The sequence below is a fragment of the Eufriesea mexicana genome, unplaced genomic scaffold (assembly GCF_001483705.2).
Source record: "Eufriesea mexicana isolate 0111107269 unplaced genomic scaffold, ASM148370v2 scaffold1049, whole genome shotgun sequence".
NCBI classification, from domain to species: Eukaryota; Metazoa; Arthropoda; class Insecta; order Hymenoptera; family Apidae; genus Eufriesea; species Eufriesea mexicana.
The window spans coordinates 392,160-412,171 of record NW_016909187.1 but is presented as its reverse complement, the minus strand read 5'-3'; the positions used below and the strand labels follow the sequence as shown (position 1 = coordinate 412,171).

At 38.3% G+C, this 20,012-nt stretch overlaps 2 protein-coding genes and 1 non-coding gene across 3 annotated transcripts in view; all 3 read right to left on the bottom strand.

Annotated features, from left to right (window-relative positions):
- Positions 1-6,364, bottom strand: part of LOC108547475 (uncharacterized) — a 45,441-nt gene extending 39,077 nt beyond the window's left edge. The window contains exon 1 of the mRNA XM_017900024.1: positions 6,262-6,364. Coding sequence (XP_017755513.1) covers positions 6,262-6,364 — 103 coding nt within the window. The remainder of the gene's footprint in view (positions 1-6,261) is intronic.
- An 858-nt stretch (positions 6,365-7,222) lies between these two features.
- On the bottom strand, positions 7,223-7,811 carry LOC108547473 (eukaryotic translation initiation factor 3 subunit A-like). Its single transcript, XM_017900023.1, has 2 exons — positions 7,757-7,811; positions 7,223-7,680 (listed from the first exon to the last, which is right to left on the bottom strand). Exons 1-2 carry the CDS (start codon positions 7,809-7,811, stop codon positions 7,223-7,225), a joined length of 513 nt encoding a protein of 170 aa, XP_017755512.1.
- A 5,286-nt stretch (positions 7,812-13,097) lies between these two features.
- Positions 13,098-13,179, bottom strand: TRNAS-CGA (transfer RNA serine (anticodon CGA)). The gene has a single exon. It is a non-coding gene; the product is annotated as a tRNA-Ser (tRNA).
- Between the last annotated feature and the right edge of the window lie 6,833 nt (positions 13,180-20,012).

Sequence of the window (20,012 nt, the reverse complement as noted above, 5' to 3'; positions counted from 1 at the left end):
TGCCAAGGTTTGCTACCGTTTGAGGCATGATTAAAAATTGGCGACATAAAGGGGGGTTTGACGATTGTATGGGACAACAGAATAACTCGTCACAAATATACAAACATTTGTATATAAAGTATCAAAAGGGATTTAGGTTTAAGGGGAAAAGTGTGTAGGTGACAGAAATTGCCAAGGTTTGCTACCGTTTGAGGCATGATTAAAAATTCGCGACATAAAGAGGAGTTTAACAATTGTATGAAATAATAGACCAACTCGTTACGAATATACAAACAATTGTATATAAAGTATCAAAAGGGATTTAGGTTTAAGGGGAAAAGTGTGTAGGTGACAGAAATTGCCAAGGTTTGCTACCGTTTGAGGCATGATTAAAAATTGGCGACATAAAGGGGGGTTTAACAATTGTATGAAATAATAGAACAACTCGTTACGAATATACAAATATTTGTATATAGAATATCAAAAGGGATTTAGGTAGGGAGGAAACCTCAGAAACAAAGTATAAGGATTTTGAGTCGTATTGACAGATATTAGGCAAGTATTGACAGGAAGAAGCGGGTATTCGATAATAAAATCTTTGGAGATGAAAAGAAACAAAGTATTAAAGGAGATAATAATAATTTATAGTGTCTATAAACAATAGAAAGTATCGAACAATTTTTAATGTGGAAAAAGATCAATAAGAAAATGGCTAATAATTAGCAACAAATGGGAACCTATATACAACTGTCTCTAATTTCCTAAATTCCCTGAAACTATTTAATTTAATCCAATTTGTAATCCCACAAATAATTTTTATGGTTTCTGATGTCATCTATGGGTTGATACAAGCCTAACCTTATAAATCAATTTGAAAAAGAAGAGTAGGCTTATTGTTAAAATACTATTCGATATAATAGAAACATTAGAAATAAGGAATATTTACAAAATTTCTGCAAAAGCTACGGAGAAAATATTTGACAATATTTGACACCTGTTAGCTCGAATGAACTAATAACTCGTGAATCCAGTATAGAAAGCTAATATTCTAATGTTTCGTAATAAAATGTTATATATTAGAAAGTTTGTTATATTAAAAAGAGGTCGATGTTGACAAAGATTTCAAAGATTTCGTAATTTGAAGCATTGAAAGAGGACAAACCGAGTCGAATGAAAAAGCACTCGATCGAATCGTTCGATCGCGAATCATGCATCACGATGCACGATACACCGTCCATCTTGGTTTCGTGGGCGTTGAAATCGGGGCCCGGATCGCGCAACCATCGCGATTTTCGCCTTTAAAGGTGATTAACTGGCAAACAAGCACGTATTAACCGGCGAGTATAATAATTTTCGATATTAGTAGAAATTTCTGGTTCGTATACGTGTTATTATCCTGATTACCGCTGCGTGAAAGCGGAGATATTCGCGATGATTTTAAGTTCGCAAAAGCGAGAGTACACGCGTATCGGTAATGATAATGAGATACGCGTTTGCAAGAACGCTCGTCAATTCTGATTATGTTGCCGTCCGAGGGAAAGCTGCAAACACGAATTACGCGTATCATTACACGTCAATCAGGGATCCAAATTTTTACGAAATTTTTCTCGAAACGCGGAACACAGGCAAAATACATTAAACTTCTTTGCTTCGCGACACGTATAAGTTCCTAGCCAAAATTCCGAGAGACTTTTAAAATTTTTAATTTGACCTTTTAAGGAAACAGAGGCGCGTATCTCCAACTAAATGTCAATCATGACACGTTTTAAAATTCGTTTTAAAATTCCTCGAAGCACTACAGCATCATAATTACTGAAATTTGATGACAGTTTTATAAAAATATATTAGACATTTTTGCTAACATGACAAAAGTACAAGGATAATTTTGATGAATTAATTATATGTTTCTCTTTAACACTAGATTTACGGAACCTGTCAATTTGACAGATGGGTTGCTGCAATTATATAATGGTAACAGATTTAGTTAACTTATATTAAGACTGTTAATATTGTAATTGCTTTCAAATTAAATTAATCGTTAAAAGAAGAACACGTAGTTTCCTTTACCTGTCAATTTGACAGGTGTCAAATATGTATTATAGAAACAGATATACAGATAGCGTTCGTAAACCTAGTGTTAAAATCGTGTTCTCAAAATTTTGTTGACATGTCAAGAAATATTGCATTTCTTCTAAAATACATGACAGGGAGAAGAGTATAATTGTCATTCACTCGGGAAATTCTAGAACCTATAATAATACCTAATCACGTTCTCAAAATTTTTGCTTAATACTATAACTGTGTTTAAATTAACCTAATCGTTAAAAAAACACGTGGTTTCCTTTACCTGTCAATTTAACAGTTGTCAAATATGTATTATAGAAACAGATATACAGATAGCGTTCGTAAACCTAGTGTTAAAATCGTGTTCTCAAAATTTTGTTGACATGTCAAGAAATATTGCATTTCTTCTAAAATACATGACAGGGAGAAGAGTATAATTGTCATTCACTCGGGAAATTCTAGAACCTATAATAATACCTAATCACGTTCTCAAAATTTTTGATTACAGAATTAAACGATTATTATCCCTGAAGATCTTCCTCGTGTCTCGACAACGTATCTATCGTTTAAAACACGTGCAAGTAGCTTTTAAACTCTCTTGTAACATCAGCGTGGTAGCTTGCGAGGCTAATTAAACGCGCAAAGAAAACTTGTTCAATTAAATCTCTTTAGCTTTATCACGGCCGATAATCGGCGAGTTAACGGCCTAACAGCCCTCAACTTTCAAAAACGACTGTCACAAAGCGTCTTATCTGGATGGAAAGGCACATTCGACTGGTGGTAACGAAATGATCGTGAGTCAGCATCTCTCTCTCTCTCTCCCGCTATCAAATAATACTCTCTCGCTGATAATTCGACACCGTGGAGCGATATAAGGTTGGTACACCTTTGCTCGGTGTCAAACGTTCGACCTGGGTCTGTGAATTTATCACGGGCAACGGATCGGTATTCATAGTACGTTACACTCGCAGCAGATCGCACGACGATGATAGCTTTTCGTTGGTCTAAGCTAATATCGAGCCGTAATAGTTTCTCGTTCGTAGCCGACCAGCTCGAAAGAGCATGAACAAAGACACGTATCGAGCGTGGACTATCTCGCAAGGCATTCTCTAATATCGGCTTTTAAAGAGTTCGCGGTGAAACCTTTCGTGAGGCTATTGTCTGCATTTAGCCCGCGCCAGCCCTGCTTGATCATCCACGATGACCCCGTCCGACTCGCGAGGTCATCGCAGCTATGCGAGAACGTTTCTATAGCAGCCACGTGGGTCGACGGTTCATCGGGATCGATACAAATGACCCGATATCGCTGTCATCGCGACGATATATTTCCTCAATTTTCCTGTCAATTGTTTGCAACGTTCTTGGCACTTATTAGGATCCCCTAGAATCAATGTAGGTGGATTTGAAGGATTCTTTGATGAATTTCTTGGGTGAAGATTGGTCCCAAGGTGATTCGATTGATCGTTTGATGAGATTTGTGAAACAAGGACTTCGTGGAATGAGAATTATTATAGCCGAGTTCGTTGATGAAAATTCAAAGGAGAGATTAAATATTTTCACGACATGGCATTGGAATTCTCTTAAATTCAGCACCCGTCACAGAGAAATTAGGGTAAAACTCACTTTCGACGATAGATCTAATTAGCAGAGTTTATTACCATTTATTAGCGAACCGACTAATTAGAGACTGGTATATTAATGTTTGGTGCTTGAGCATACTAATTAAGCTCACGAACCGCGAGTGTAGGGCTAATTATTAAACAATTAATCAGCCACTCTGTTAAGCGTGAAAGAGAAGTTATCTGATCATTCGAAAACACTTTGGTAATAGGCACGATGAATTGCTCGCATCCAAACTCTAATAAGCCCACTTTGTTTAGAAGCTGTAAAATAGCGTTTGCATTATGCATGAACCAGCTAGTCAAATTTTCTACCTGCTTAACTTGTGGAACAAAATCGACCATGTGTGAAGAAAATAATAAGTTGGAATCCCTAAACTATCAAAACTCAAAACTAAATTAGAGTTTCGCATGCAAGTGTATTGTACTATCAACACAATCACCGTGGTTCTGGAACCCACGCATTATCCAAAATAATACTTCTACAATTTGGAAATGGTGGTACTTTAAGCTTATTAACATAAGATTATTGCCTATCTTATTTAACACTAGAACCAACTCAGTCAAAATGACTGGTCCCAGAATTTTCCTTTTTGCAATCACCCAACACATTCACCTGCTTTAAGAATAAAATTGGTATCAATTCATATTAAGAAAGAACTGTAACCAATATATTCACTCATAGTCATCGTACCACTGAAATTACTATAATCTGTGCACGTCATAGTTAGGTACCCATTAAAGATCGGTAGTTCTAGTGTTAATTAAAAAATTACAGTGTGTAGAAGATCAGAAAGGTTAGAAAGACCACCTATTTTCATACAGTCGCCTCTGTCATCGCCGATATCTTAACCCCTAAAACAGGATCTGCCTTTAGACTACCCCTAACAAATCCACGATTTTAGTCTCATTCGTCCATCGCCAACCCCACCACTCGTGTAACCATTTCGTTGGACCCAGAACGAAAGCCCAGATCCATCAAGAGTCGAAATTCCAGGATTCAAAATCAAATCTCAAAACTAAATTAAAGTTTCGCTTGCACATGTATTGCACTATCAATACAATCACCATGCTTCTGGAACCCACTTATTATCCAAAATAATACTTCCACCATTTGGAAATGGTGTTACTTTAAGCCTATTAACGTAAGATTATTGCCTGTCTTATTTAATTAAAAAATTACAGTGTGTAGAAGATTAGAAAGATTAGAAAGATCACCGATTGTCATACAGTCGCCTCTATCATCGTCGATATCTTAACCCCTAAAACAGGATCTGCCTTTAGACTACCCCTAACAAATCCACGATTTTAGTCTCATTCGTCCATCACCAACCCCACCACTCGTGTAACCATTTCGTTGGACCCAGAACGAAAGCCCAGATCCATCAAGAGTCGAAATTGCAGGATCCGAAAGGTGGGCGCGCAAAGAGACTATTGACCCAGAAAGCGGCGAGAGATGATTCAGCGACAGGATAATAATAATCGAAAACCACGACACGGGTCGGTGAAAGCGGATGAGAGCATGGTCGCGTTCCACGGGGCACAGGTACAAACGAAACGCAGAAACGTCAGACTGCTGTCTCAGGTTTCCGCGACAGAGATGCACGCGTGAACTCTCGGTCTCTTGCTCATAGCCTACATACGAGCGACGTTAATGGACGAACACGTGACACAAGGCCGTACGATCACCTTGGTGCCCCACACGCCTCTCGAGACGCCTCGTCGTCCTTTTTCCGACCGACGGAATAGCGGAACTCGCCATTTTACAGTTAGCCAGCAACCGGCGAGCACACTGGTCCGTCAGCGGCTCTGCTCAGGCTGAGCCGTGTTCTCGACCTTCGCCTGTCGATCGATTACCACGCCGATTCCTCGCGTGAATCGGCGACTGGCAGTGCTGCTTGTCCGAGTGGTTGCTCGTGCGATAACGTTAGGGCTTTGTTGCGTTTGCCCGTGTCGAGTAGAGAGGCTCCAGGGACATGTCTGGGTGTACAGAAGGCTTGGATGGGACTAAAGTACCCTGGCCTAGACCACTTCGCTGTGTTTGAACTTTCAGAGACTAGATGAAGAGACTCCATGTAGAAAATGGACATTGGGTGACTGGTACTTAGGCAATGAATATTAACGAGCATTCGTTAGACCACGTGCCATTTTTAGAGAAGAAAGTTTATGTTAGCGAATTGTAATGTAGGAACGCATCCGTTCCCTAGTTGCGAAGAAGAAAACCATTTTTACAGTCTTTCAATTAGCCACATGGAGGGTCCAGAGTCATTTAGGGGCCTGGTTTATGTCATATGTTACTAGTCTCCCATGACACGTGGGCCAGGGCTGAAGAAGTTCAGTTCAGCTGACGACTAGAGAGCAATATAGACCATTTTCCTAAGAGCTACACCGTTTTTCTCGGTACCAGACCACCTTGTATAATGAACTTAATGAAGTTCGACATAGTGCTTTCGCTTGTTAATCCCTCGCGATATTCCTGCAGTAGGTTAAGCCTAATTATAACGCAGAATTGTACGTGGGTTTGATTAGGTGTTAGGGTGTTGGACAATTATAAAGGAAGTCACTCTTTTTGGTCTGCTTGCATCCGCTCAAGAGATACCTTGCGAGGCAAGATCGAGTTGTTCTTGCGACGGGATGCCTAACTCAGAACTAGGATAACAGAAGCTTATCTTTGGAAGTATTACATGGACTGTGTTCAGCATTCTTAACCTACTCCGTTAACGAACAGACACGCGAGAAATCTCGACCAAAAGATCCTACGATTGCCTTTGCTATGCGAAACGTGTGATGCATGGATGCCAAAGGATTAATTGGTAGACACGAAGTAGAAAAGAAGCTTCCATATTCTAACTCGTACAATTCCTGCGAGGAATTTTAATTTGTTAGGAAAATAAAAATAGATTCTAGAAACCTTGACCAAAAAATTGTAATTATCTCTATCTATCAGGATGTCGCACGTGCGAGCGAAAGAGAAGCTTGAACTCAAAAGTAGCTTTCCCTCCTGATCCTATCTATGTGAAAAGGTGTAGTAACTAGGTCTAAGTCGGGACCTTTCGAGGGTACCCGGAAATTCTTATGCCTGGTAATAGGACGATATAAGAGACGTGTGTATGAAGTGACTAGTAGCGACTAATTCTCAGAACTTCCTGTTCCTAGGATGTTAAGGTCGAGGTCGACGAACAACGGGTTCCGGGAACCATTTCGCGGTCTGAATTTTAGGCAGTCAGCTCGTTAACCTCTTTACAAGCGGCAGATCGTCACGGTGGATTATATGGAGATTCATGGGTTTTATAGAGACACATATAGAGTCTCTACTATGCTGGAGAGTACTTCGGCTGAAAATTTCGCTGCTTAAGGACTGGACCTGGATCTCAACTTTAACTAACTCTATCTCAATAGATAGACAATTCTTAAAAACAAGGACTCTAAGACTCTTCAGAAACTATTACTAACTCTTACAAGAAACTGCTTCTATCTTCCAGAATGGGTCCTTTTAAGGCCGCTCGGAAGGCAAGCACCTCCCTCGAATCGAAGGAGGAAGAACTTCCTTCACGCCAAGGTCAGGATGGAGAAGACTCCACTTTCCGGGTTAGGCCCTTCGGGGGGTCACCCACGTGGGGACCGTTATGAGGACCCTTGTCACCTTCGCGGGGACTCTCGTCACCCTCGCGGGGACCCTCGTCACCCTCACGGGGACCCTGGGGACCCTCGTCACCCACGCAGGGACCCTTATGGGGATCATCGACACCCTCGCAGGGACCCTGGGGACCCTCGTCATCTTCGCGGGGACCCTCGTTGGGACCCTCGTCGCCCTCGCGGGGACCCTTATGGGGACCATCGACACCCTCACAGGGACCCTGGGGACCCTCGTCATCCTCGCGAAGTCCCTCGTTGGGACCCTCATCGCCCTCGCGGGGAACTTCGTTGGGACCCTCGTCGCCCTCGCGGGGACCCTCGTCACTCTCGCAGGGAACCCAGGGACTCTCGTCACTCTCGCGGGGACCCTCGTCACCCCCAGCTTACGACGGGGAAGGCCAGGGTTACGCGAAACCGCTTCACGTGGCTTGGCCCCGACCTCCCACGTCCCATCTGACAGCCAGATCCTAACGGGTCCTCTAAACTCTGTGAAGTGTTCCCTACAGCACTCATCTCTCGTCACTCTCGCGGGGACCCTCGTCACCCCCAGCTTACGACGGGGAAGGCCAGGGTTACGTGAAACCGCTTCACGTGACTTGGCCCCGACCTCCTACGTCCCATCTGACAGCCAGATCCTAACGGATCCTCTAAACTCTAAAGTGTTCCCTACAGCACTCTTCGACCATCGCACCCTAATTAAGCTTAAAAACATCCTACCCTTTTTGTTCGTAGACCATGGTTGCAGACTTTCGGGATGAAGATTAACGACCTCAAAGGCATCGCGATTTTCAGGAATCTTGGAAATCTCTTGGGAAATTAGGTGTCCGAGGTACATACCTCTCTCATGCTTTCTATCTGTTACGAAGCATTTACGGATCCCGTTGTTTAAGTTATTGCTCCCTGCTCGAAGAAGCTTATCGGAAGAATATTCGAAAATTTGTAATGCCGATAAAAGTTAATCGCGATATTACTTTGCTCGTTATTATAAAAGAATGCTGACACGTATATGTGACAAATAAAAAATTTGTAATCGTTATACTTTCGATAAAAACACAGCAAGTTTTATCGTCCGAGAACCGGTTTTTTCGCGGACCTCTGTGGCGGATGCAGACGGATTCTTAGAAAGACAAGCGTGAATCGAAATGTGAATCACAGGTATAGGCTGAATCGAGGGACTCATTGGCAACGAATTGGCCCAGTTTCCCGATTATCATACTCTCATAGCCTCTGTTAAATTAATAACAATAAACAACGTTTCGTGTAACTATCACAACACAGAAATGGATGCAAAAATTGATGCAACGTCTCGATTTGTCATCGCCCAATTCGGGACACCAGTTGACGATAGGTCTGACTAAGTAGCAGCAGCCTTTCAGACTCCACTCTTCGATCATAATAAATTAACCGGCGAATGAAGTATCCGAAGGGTGGACGAAACACGCGTGAGACACGACGGATTTATACACTTACAAATCATACAAATCAACTCCGTTATGGCTACCTGACGCGGAACGAATCAATCGTTGAGCCTAGACGCTGAGCCAACGACAGCGCGAGAGCTACCTCTTGAAACAGCGTATCATTGGATAAAACACGAATCCGATACTCAGGGCATGCAAAGCATTAAACGCTGGACTATCGGAAACCGTAATTTACTCGCGGACAAGCCAATAATTAACTGCAAATATTTGTCCAGCAGCGTGTTTACACGTCGCCAGGCGAAAACGAGCAACAGGTACAGGCATAGGACTGACGAAAACAGGTATCGTTTGCACGCGAAATGCCAAGGAACGTTTCCCAGCCGGAGAAAAAGCTCGGCCCGATAGCCGGACGGCGATTAACATAGCAGCATTAAACGTCGTTTCCGCGATAGCCGCGATTATGACATTTACGCGCCTCTGGTTACACGTCGAAACCGCGGTTTCCCAATCGGGGTACCTGCGGCTGAATTATCGCGGAATTCAGGCGAGCCCAGACGAAGGAACGCGGCAAGAAGCGAATAATGAATGAATAAAGAAGATCCGACCGGTAGTTCGAGCGGAATTTTTCATCCTGCTCAATTATAGCGGACCGTTAAATGGCCGGACGTCTGGCAAAAGCAAAACGGTCGCGGCCAACTCCCGTCGCTTTAATAGTTCCAGTCGCATTCCGAGTCCAAGTGCGTAATGAATGAAATTACCCGTCGTTAATTGATCTAGTTTTAATTTTCCTCGCCGTGGCCGCCCCTTTTCCGAGCGGACACACGCTTTCTCGCCAGCCGGTGTAATTGGCTATCGGCTGTCACCCGTTTTGGCCAATTCCTTGCCATCTGCGGTCACCCCGTACTAGTTGCCTGCGATTCATCGCGGTGAGAAAGCACGGGAACGGACACCGGGGATTGCAGGAAGACCTAAAGTCGGGTTAGGTGTTCCTGCTTTCGAGATCGCAGCGCGTTCTGTCAATTTCTCCAGTGTCATTTGGCAGACAGTGGGTCGATCGTGTCAGGAAGGACGAGAATCGTAAGAGGAATTGAAAGAGAGTCGATGGGAAATTGAAGTCAGGTATTCTTTGCTTTGAAATATGTATCTGCTACTTTGTAGACTGTCTCGCGTTGCCTGGTAGTATAGTTTGACAGCGGCTGATTAATCGTGTCGGGAAGTATCCCTTTGGAATACTATTTTATGCTAATTTATCGCGTCGTCACCTGGTACCATTGGACGTTGATCGATCGGTCGTATCAGGATGAAAATAGTGGGAGAATTGAAAGAGAGATGTAGCGAAATTGGGTCGGGTGTTCCTACTCTTGAAATATTATTGTGCCCTAATTTCTCGCGTCGTCAGCTGCTACCATTTCGCGTCGATCGATCTGTCATGTTGGGGGAATGAGAACAGCGGAAGAATTGGAAGAAAGACATTGTGACGTTGGGCTAGGTAGCCTTTGCTTTGAAATGCTGCATTAATTTCTCGCGTCGTCGATTGCTGCCATTTATTTGACAGTCGGCTGATCAATAGAGTCGCAAAGGATAGCAATGGTGGAAAATTCGAGAAAAAGACTTTGCGACGTTGAATGTTTCTTGCTTTGAAATATCATTTTCTATTCATTTCACGCACTGTCAACTGAACACTGTCAACAGTGACCTGAGATGCCTATTACCTGTTCTGGGGCACGACTGTGATAGAGAGAAATTTCCAAGAAAATTTCCACAACGTTTCTCGAAGAAATTGCCAATTTATTTACACCTCTATAGGTGTTTTCGTTGTAAAGAAAAATGTGAAGTATTTTAGTGAAATATTGGAAATTATGCAGCGACAAAAATAAATTATTAAATACACAGAATACCATTTTCTCCAGTTATTATCTAGCTTTCGATGTTCCCTCTTTTACCGAGAAACCAGCTGTCTAAGAAAGATAAGCACACCTTCGATCCTCTCTTAATTATTATTAATCACGCGAGGGGTTAACAAGCGGGTACTTAGGCGAGTTGGAATGTAGGAAGCTGTTTAAATACATCGTCGATTGCAAAACGAATTGAAGAGAAAGTGATGAAACAAATTGGCGAGTCCGGGATTTCCCGCTTCCATTGTAGGAGCAGCTACATTCCGTGGCTCGACTTTTTCGAATTTTTTCACCAGTACTCGTTTTTAATAAGCACAGGTGTACGCGCGTGTAATTACGAAACGCGTGTGACAGTGTGTCCACAACAAAGCAGTATATATGCTATTACGATTTCTTTGATACCTGTAACATTACTCTTTAATTGGACTGCAGCCTTAATTATGCAGGATGCTGAAGTGTGGGAGAATAACGAAAGGATATAAGAAGAATGTAAAAGTGATTAATAACAATCTCACAGTTTCCCAGATTGCACTGCAATTTAATTGCAGCCATGGGTGTATCGTATATACTCTCTTCGTATAACGATTATAATAATTTTCAATTTAAAATCCCTCATTTTATTTTATTTTATTTTATTTTCCCCGATGAGGTCTATAAAAATTTCTTTCGCGATTTTATATGAACCTAAAATATCGTAATTAATTTAAACAAATTTTTGAGGCAGTTTAATATATTATAGAAATACCTGAAATCTTTTGAAGCTCGTACGATGATTTTCGATCTACTATTCTTATTTAAATATTATAATAATCTTCAATTACTATTATTCACTATTATAATAATCTTCAATTTAAAATCCCTCATTTTATTTAATTTATTTTCCCCGATGAGGTCTATAAAAATTTCTTTCGCGATTTTATATGAACCTAACCTATCGTAATTAATTTAAACAAATTTTTGAGGCAGTTTAATATATTATAAAAATACCTGAAATCTTTTGAAGCTCATACGACGATTTTCGATCTACTATTCTTATTTAAATATTATAATAATCTTGAATTTAAAATCCCTTATTTTATTTTATTTTCCTCGATGAGGTCTATAAAAATTCCTTTCGCGATTTTATATGAACCTAAACTATCGTAATTAATTTAAACAAATTATTGAAGCACTTTAATATATTATACAAATACCTGAAATCTACTATTTTCAATCTACTATTCTTATTTAAATTAATTAATGGCATCATTAACTATTCTGCACTACTTTCCTCTATCAACTTTTATTATATAAATTCCTGACGTCATTACGATCATTCCTGCCTTGCAAATATACTTCCAGATACCCCAATACCGACCCTGTAAACCGAATTTGCAAACTTGCAGAAAGGACCAGTTTCGAGTTACATTTATTCACTGAATCGGTCAATTCCTTTCATAAACTATTATCTAAATATGTCCAATTTATACTGACACTTCTGCATTCGTATTTCATATGTAACAATTTTTATACGTAATGTTCTCCGTATAGAACTTGTTAACCCTTTGCACTCGAGAGGCCGTTTGATAAAATTTCAAAGTTTGATACTCAAACTTAAAGTCAAATTTAAGATAACGTAACAGTGTGCGAGGTATCGAAATCAAATAATTCTATGTGTTAATGATTATACGAATTTTTATTTAACTTTATAGCAGAAAATCTTTGACCTCCTGCCCTTTTGTAGCCAATAAATCATCAAGTGCAAAGGGTTAAATCTACAAATGTACACTAATAGAGCTACCCGTTAATTATCTATATAAATAAAATAAATAAATAAATATAACTATAGGAGTAGAGTTACTAGAGTACAAGTTGTATAAAATATGGTTCAGTAAATTCGAAATTACAACTAAGATTAGGGAAGCTTTACCACCTTTAATCCGAAAATAGTGATACTCGTGAAAAATTTGTAAGGCGAGTTTGGAATTAACATTTTCATTTACCTTCGTACTATAATGTTAAACCATCCTACATCTATATTAGAAAATACAAGCCGAAGATAAAAAGTATTCGGATATAATGGCCGATGGTAATAACCGACCCCTTAAGCAACCTATAACTCATTCCGACACTCGCGAGTAACACTGGCATCGTTCGGGTTACAAAGCTTCACTGCATAGTTAATTAAATTCAAAAGCGTATCACCGTAACCACACATAATTTACCACCGATGCCACGAAGACAATTGGGCGCAGTTTCAACCGTCTAACTTCCGTCACGGTGTTTTTACCACTTTCACTAATTCCTCTGCAGTTACTTTCGACCGGGTGGAGGGAGCGTGCAGCAATCGTAAAAATAAATGCCCGTGACGAAGAGGTTAATGGTAAAACGCGATCGATCGTGCGGCTTCTCGGGGAACCGGGTCGTTTTACGGGACGATTAATGGCAAAAAGAGAATCGACCCGGCGGGCAATGGCGGCCCGCGGGGGTGGAAAAGAAATATTCGCAGCCGGTAGGATTCGAACCTACGCTCCCAGAGGGAATCGGATTTCGAGTCAGACGCCTTAACCACTCGGCCACGGCTGCTCACCCCTTGTACACTTGACGCGCTCTCGGGGTGAATCGAGGGTGTATAACTTTGGATAAGAGATACTTGATTATGTCTCAATTCTGGATGAAGGATTTTGACTGTGTTGCTTGGCAGTGAAATTGTTTTTAATATCTATGGAACTTGGAATTCGAGTTTGTAATAAACTGAGGGGTGAATTGGGGATATCTGACTATAATTAAGACTTTGGAAATGAACTGTTAAGGATTTTGGAGAATTTTGACTGTATTTGATGACAGTGAAATTATTTTTAATAGCTATGATACTTGGAATTCGAGTTTGTTGCAAACTGAGAGTGAAATGGGGGTGTCTGTCTATAGTTGAGATTTTGGGAATGAATTGTTAAGGATTTTGGAGAATTTTGACTGTATTTTATGACAGTGAAGTTAATTTTAATAGCTATGATACTTGGAATTCGAGTTTATTACAAACTGAGGGATGAATGGGGAATATCCGACTATAATTAAGACTTTGGAAATGAATTGTTAAGGATTTTGGAGAATTTTGACTGTATTTTATGACAGTGAAGTTAATTTTAATAGCTATGATACTTGGAATTCGAGTTTATTACAAACTGAGGGATGAATGGGGAATATCCGACTATAATTAAGACTTTGGAAATGAATTGTTAAGGATTTTGGAAAATTCTGGCTGTATTTCATGGCAGTGAAATTATTTTTAATAGCTATGGTACTTGGAATTCAAGTTTGTAACAAACTGAGGGGTGAATGGGGGATATCTGACTATAATTAAGAGTTTGGAAATGAACTGTTAAGGATTTTGGAGAATTTTGACTGTATTTTATGACAGTGAAGTTAATTTTAATAGCTATGGTACTTGGAATTGAAGATTCATTAAAAACTGAGGGGTGAATGGGGGATATCTGACTATAATTAAGAGTTTGGAAATGAACTGTTAAGGATTTTGGAGAATTTTGACTGTATTTTATGACAGAGAAATTATTTTTGAATAGCTATACTACTTGGAATTGAAATTCGTACGTTCGTTAGAAACTGGGGGTGAATTGGGAATGTCTAACTATAGTTAAGACTTTGGGAGTGAATTGTCAAGGATTTTGAAAAATTTTGATTATGCTGTTTGGCAGTGAAATTATTTTTAATAGCTATGGTACTTGGAATTGAAATTTGTACGTTCCTTAGAAACTGGGGATGAATTGGGGATGTATGACTATAGTTAATACTTTGGTAGTGAATTGTGAAGGATTTTGAAAAATTTTGATTATGCTGTTTGGCAGGGAAATTTTTTTAATAGCTATGGTACTTGGAATTGAAGATTCATTACAAACTGAGGGGTGAATTGGGTATGTCTGGCTACAGTTAAGAATTTTGAAGTGAATTGACAAGGATTTTAGAAAATTTTGGTTGTATTTCATAACAGTGACATTTTTTTTAATAGCTATGCTACTTGGAATTGAAATTTGTACGTTCGTTAGAAACCGGGAGTGGATTAGGGATGTCTACCTATAGTTAAGACTTTGGGAGTGAATTGTCAGAGATTTTGAAGAATTTTAACTATGATATTTGGCAGGGAAATTTTTTTGATGACTATATTACTTAAAATTGAAGATTCGTTAGAAACTGAGGGGTGAATTGGGGGTGTCTAACTCTGATTAAAACTTTGGGTGCGAATTCTCAAGGATTTTGGAAAATTTTGGCTAAATTTCTTACTACTGAAATTTCATTGATACCTATGTTATTTGGAATTGAAATTTGTACACTTGTCGTGCAGTGAGGATGAATTAGGGGTAACCTAATTCCTAACCTAACTTCATAAGGATTCCGAAGAATTTTTGATAGCCCGCAATAAAATTTTTATAATAAATGTATCACTAGCCACTGAAATTTTATAACGGATTTCTATTTTATTTTATTCCCGAGAGTATCTGATTGTAATTATTATAACAAGCTATTCCGCACTCGTTTATTGTTCATTACCGGAACGTATTATTGATTTTCATGCGATAATTATGGAATTTTGAGATGGAGATTGTGGAAATATATAGGAATTCTAGTAAAGCGTATATCTCTCATTTAATTACTGATTTTTTGCTGATATAAAATTCAGAAGCCACGATTGCGGAATTGAAATTGCATTAATATACAGCAAAGATTAGAAAGTAAAGATGAGAAAATGTCTAAAACGTTTATTATGCGCATAAATATATTAATATAACTTTGTAATAAGAACTTGACTATAAATTCGTACATTTACGACTATACTTTGTTATCTACCAATTCCTTTCCTGTCTTTTTAGAAATTTCCCGTTTCCTCGTTTATTCACATTCTTTCCGCATAATAAACGTTTCAACATATTTAAAATAATATCAGGAAATTACACCGAATAAAAATCATATATAAATATGATACTCTATTGCCTCGAAATTCTCCATTCGAAATTTTTCTTTTAACATTCCGGAGACACGAAGGAATGACTAATCTTCGATAAAAGATGCAAAAGCGGATTCAAATTCGGGATGGATTTTTAAAAAATTCCGGCTAGTGGCAAAAACTGGAATCGAGGATTTCGTTGCAAGGTAAACAAAGAAAATCCATTATACATGCTTACGTTTGCCTGGGATACTAATAAATCATAATTAATTTAGAAATTATTCAACGCTTAAAGAAATTTGTTCGGCAGTAACGCGATCACAAAAGAAAAAATGCCGCGAACCGCAAAAACAAGCCGAATAAGAAGTAGCTCGTTAACTTAATAGGATAGTGTCCAAGAACAAAGGAAATTTAATAATCCGAGTTCTAACTGCTGACCGCAATGAATCGATCTCTTAAGCTATTAAGCGGAGTTTATTAACAACAAACGATTATAAATTAACACCTAGTCAACTGGTTTCTTTAGAGATATATTTGTCACATTCCAATCTGCTTCCCCTAAAAAACCGTGAATTTGCATACTAACACGACCAGGATCTCGAAGATTACCTTTTTCACGACTTTTTAATTCCTTCGCTTTTGCGAATGCAATTTTCTAACTAATACTATACATTCGATGCAATTTTTATATACTATATACTAATACAACATATACTATATATGAGCCGTTCACTGCACAAATGGATTAACTCCACTTTTCGAGAAATCTTAAATTTAAGTGTCAAAGCACTTGGTATAGTCCTAACTTTTTATATTTATAATAACTTTCCCTGATAATTAAGATTAACACCATTAAACGACAAAAATTTGTTGACCACTGAATAATAAATAATTTATTTCAGAGGTCACTTTGATTAACTCCGTACTCTAATGCAAATCGTTGCAATAATGCAACTCAAATGCACTAGCAAGCCATGAATGACAACGGTGAATTTTTTAGTCCCGTCTTATCAGAATTTAAGTAAAATTTAGAAAAATTTAAATTTATTACTTTTTTCGCTTGCCAAATCGATTAACTCTTCCAGTAACATAAAAATAGTAACATTACTAACGATTACCTTTTGGCTATTTTTTCTTATAAATTTTGTATACCGTTAGATGAAAGTTGCATTTGTATTTATGCATTCTACGATATTTATTTCGATTTAAATTGTAAAGGGAATTTTAAAAAGCGATATACATTATTTCATTGCATTTCTCCACTTTTTGTTTTATGGAGGTAATCAATTTGTGCAGTGAACGGCTCATATGCTGTTATACTATTATATACTATATACTAATATAATATATACTAATACAATCCTTAGGAAAAGAGAAACGATTTTGGAAATTAATAAGCAATCGAATATTTTCATTTCGAGTATCAAAAATTTTCTTTCCTTAATTTTCGTGGCTTTTCGCGAAATTAATCCCTTGGCCTACAGTTTAACCCTTTGCACTCCACGATTTTTTGGCTAGAGAAGAGTAGAAATTCAAATATTCTCTACTAAAATATTGACGATACCTTTTTCAGCAGTAAATAAAGAATTGCATAATAATAGAATTGGAGAATTATTTAATTTCGATACCTCGCACACTGTGACATTACATTAAATTTTGTATATTAATTAAAATCGATCTCCCAAATTTTATGAAATGGTGAATGAAGCTCACCTCTCGAGTGCAAAGGGTTAAGGTTCCAATGACGCGTGCCATAATTAATAGGAAGGTCTACCACGCGTTCATCTTCACTATTTCGCGGTTCAAGTTATGCCAATCGTCAACGCTAAATTTTCATTTCGAAAACATTTTTGCGGCATATTTTTCTAACGCGTTTAAGAGGATATTTTGCACGTGCAAACATGTCGAAGAATAACACGAAACTCAGGCAGAAAAACATCCGTCTTAATTAACCGAGAACCTAACCCGTGTTGTTTACACTGAGCCCTACCTATAGTTCGTCCAACGAGACGAGATACCAATGTTTATATTAACGCCTGCGTGGTCAGTTATATGGTGTGCAGCTATTGGTCTATTTTCTTAAAACCTTCCGTGCCACGTGGTACACGTTAAACTTGATCTTCAGTTCACTTTTCACGAAACGTGTTAAATTTCAGAAACCACGAACCCCTTTATTCGATTCCCGATTTCGAACCCCCTTGATTCGCGAACCCCTTTAATTCGAAAATTCCAGAACCCCTTAAGGGGACCCAATTATTGGGTACTGTGATCACGCATTCGTCACGCGCAGTCATTGCATTCGGTATCTCGTCTCATTGGACGGACTATATGAACCATGGTTCACCCTTGATACCCAATATACATGCCATAAAAATGTGGTCTGATTTTCTTACCGTGTGCCGCACGCAGTGACGTAGACGAAGGGGGTGACACCATAAAACACACAGGCCGGACACGATACCGTTCACTGTTAAAATTCCACCGTAAACGTATCACAGACACTATATTAAATATAACGCAGGACAGACTAACGACCGTGTGTTTACCTTATGAGAGCTCGGTCTCGACTGACTGATGTCCTTTGTCTATATCGTCCGTGTGGCCCGCTACTGTCGTCGAATCTGTTCTACACCTTACACGAGGAAATATTTTAAAATATTATATTATCGGGATCGAATTTAACAGTGAATATATTGTTTAAATAAAAATATAATATGGAGATTAATCGAACACCCGTTATACGAATGTTGGATTTTTTACAAAAGAATTAATACACGCTTATTTGATATATTTTAAATATATGAATATATAATATATAAATAAAAATGTATATATTAGATATATAAATATAATATATAATTATATAATGGACAATCGAGCTTGGATTTTTCTCCGTGATTTATAGCGACCATAAGTAGTTTAGAAATGAAGGGTTCTGGGTGAGTTTGATTGAAAATGTAGGTTTCTACATGACGTTGATTCTGCTGGAAACTTTGAGTTTTTGGGGAGGTTCGAGAATCGTGATTTCCTATAATTTTTCATTACGATTTTTAAATATGTAATTTTAAAAAATCAGTGTCTTATTGGAATACTACAATGAGGAAAAATTTTTGTAATTTATGACACGCGTTACGATTTACGAAACCTAGGACGAAAAATCGATTTTGTACTGGGAAAAATTGCGTATTTTCGAAATATAAATAAATTAACCCTTTGCACTCGAGAGGCGCCCTTCAGTCACCGTTTAATAAAATTTCGAAGCTCGATATTAATTAATATATCAAATTTAAAATAATGTAACAGTGTTGTATCGAAATTAAATAATTCTACCTGTTAATTATTATATTATTTCTTATTTACTACTCAAAAAATATCTTTATAACAGCTTTATAACAGAGAATTTTTCAACTCGTACCCTTCCTTAGCCAAAAAGGGTTAATATCTCAAATTAAAAATTGCCCAACGATACGTAGAATATCGAGGTAAAATAATTCTACGTCTCACGATTAATTTACACTTCCTATTTACCGTTTTGAAAATATCGTCGATTTTGTGGCAGAAAATCTATAAATTGCTATGTTTCTGTAACGAAAAGATGGCCGAGTGCAAAGGGTTAAAAATAAATGTAAGACGATTAAAATATGCATACATAATGACGTAATGATTTAGAAATTTTTGTATAAAATACAGATACAATCTCGATCGTTCGATTATCCGATTTTCTAGAGAAATGTTAAATTAGTCTGGTTAATCGAGATTCTACTGTATTACATTACAAAGATGTCTGTCTATAAATAAGTTAGTGAATTCTTAAAATAGCAGCCAGTTCATCCTATTTCATGAATGATCTCGATGAAATACAGGACTTGAATTACCCGACATGCCAGAGGCGTTCTGAACCATCGACACATGATTCATACTATCTGTACGCTGGAGAAGCTTATAAATCGCAACGGGTCTCGCAATTCTACGCTCGTTACGATCATTGGGGAAAATAAGGTCGTGGGAAACACGAGGGAGAGAAGAAAGAAAATTCATAGGCAGACCATGTAATACCGTCCATTTATAGAGAGCCATGAAAATGGCGAGCGAGTTTGTCTTCTTTCAGCGGAATAAACGTTAGCTACCTTTAAGCTCGAGTGTTTCGTGGAAAATAAATATTATCCGGAAATTTTAGAATAAAGATCTTACGCTATAATAAATATTCTAAATATACTGTATAATATGTTCACGAGTTCAAATGCTTGAAGGTCGCCATTCGTGAAATTTGGCTGCATACGAATTTTGTTTTAACCCTTTTAGAAGACATAACCGGTGGCAATGCTATAATAGTTTTATGGACTTTCACTGATGCTATAAGTACTGATATGTAACGTACATTTAAACACAGAGCACGTAAGGATAATTAAAATCGACACGTGTAATTACGTTTCTATTTAAGCCAAAGTCGATACTGATTTTA

Excerpts from the sequence above, each read along its gene's own strand:
- LOC108547473 (XM_017900023.1), bottom strand. The coding sequence starts at position 7,811 with ATGAGTGCTGTAGGGAACACTTCACAGAGTTTAGAGGACCCGTTAGGA. Across the intron at positions 7,681-7,756 it reads GGACCCGTTAGGATCTGGCT|CTGGGGGTGACGAGGGTCCC; the intron begins GTCAGATGGGAC and ends CCCCGTCGTAAG.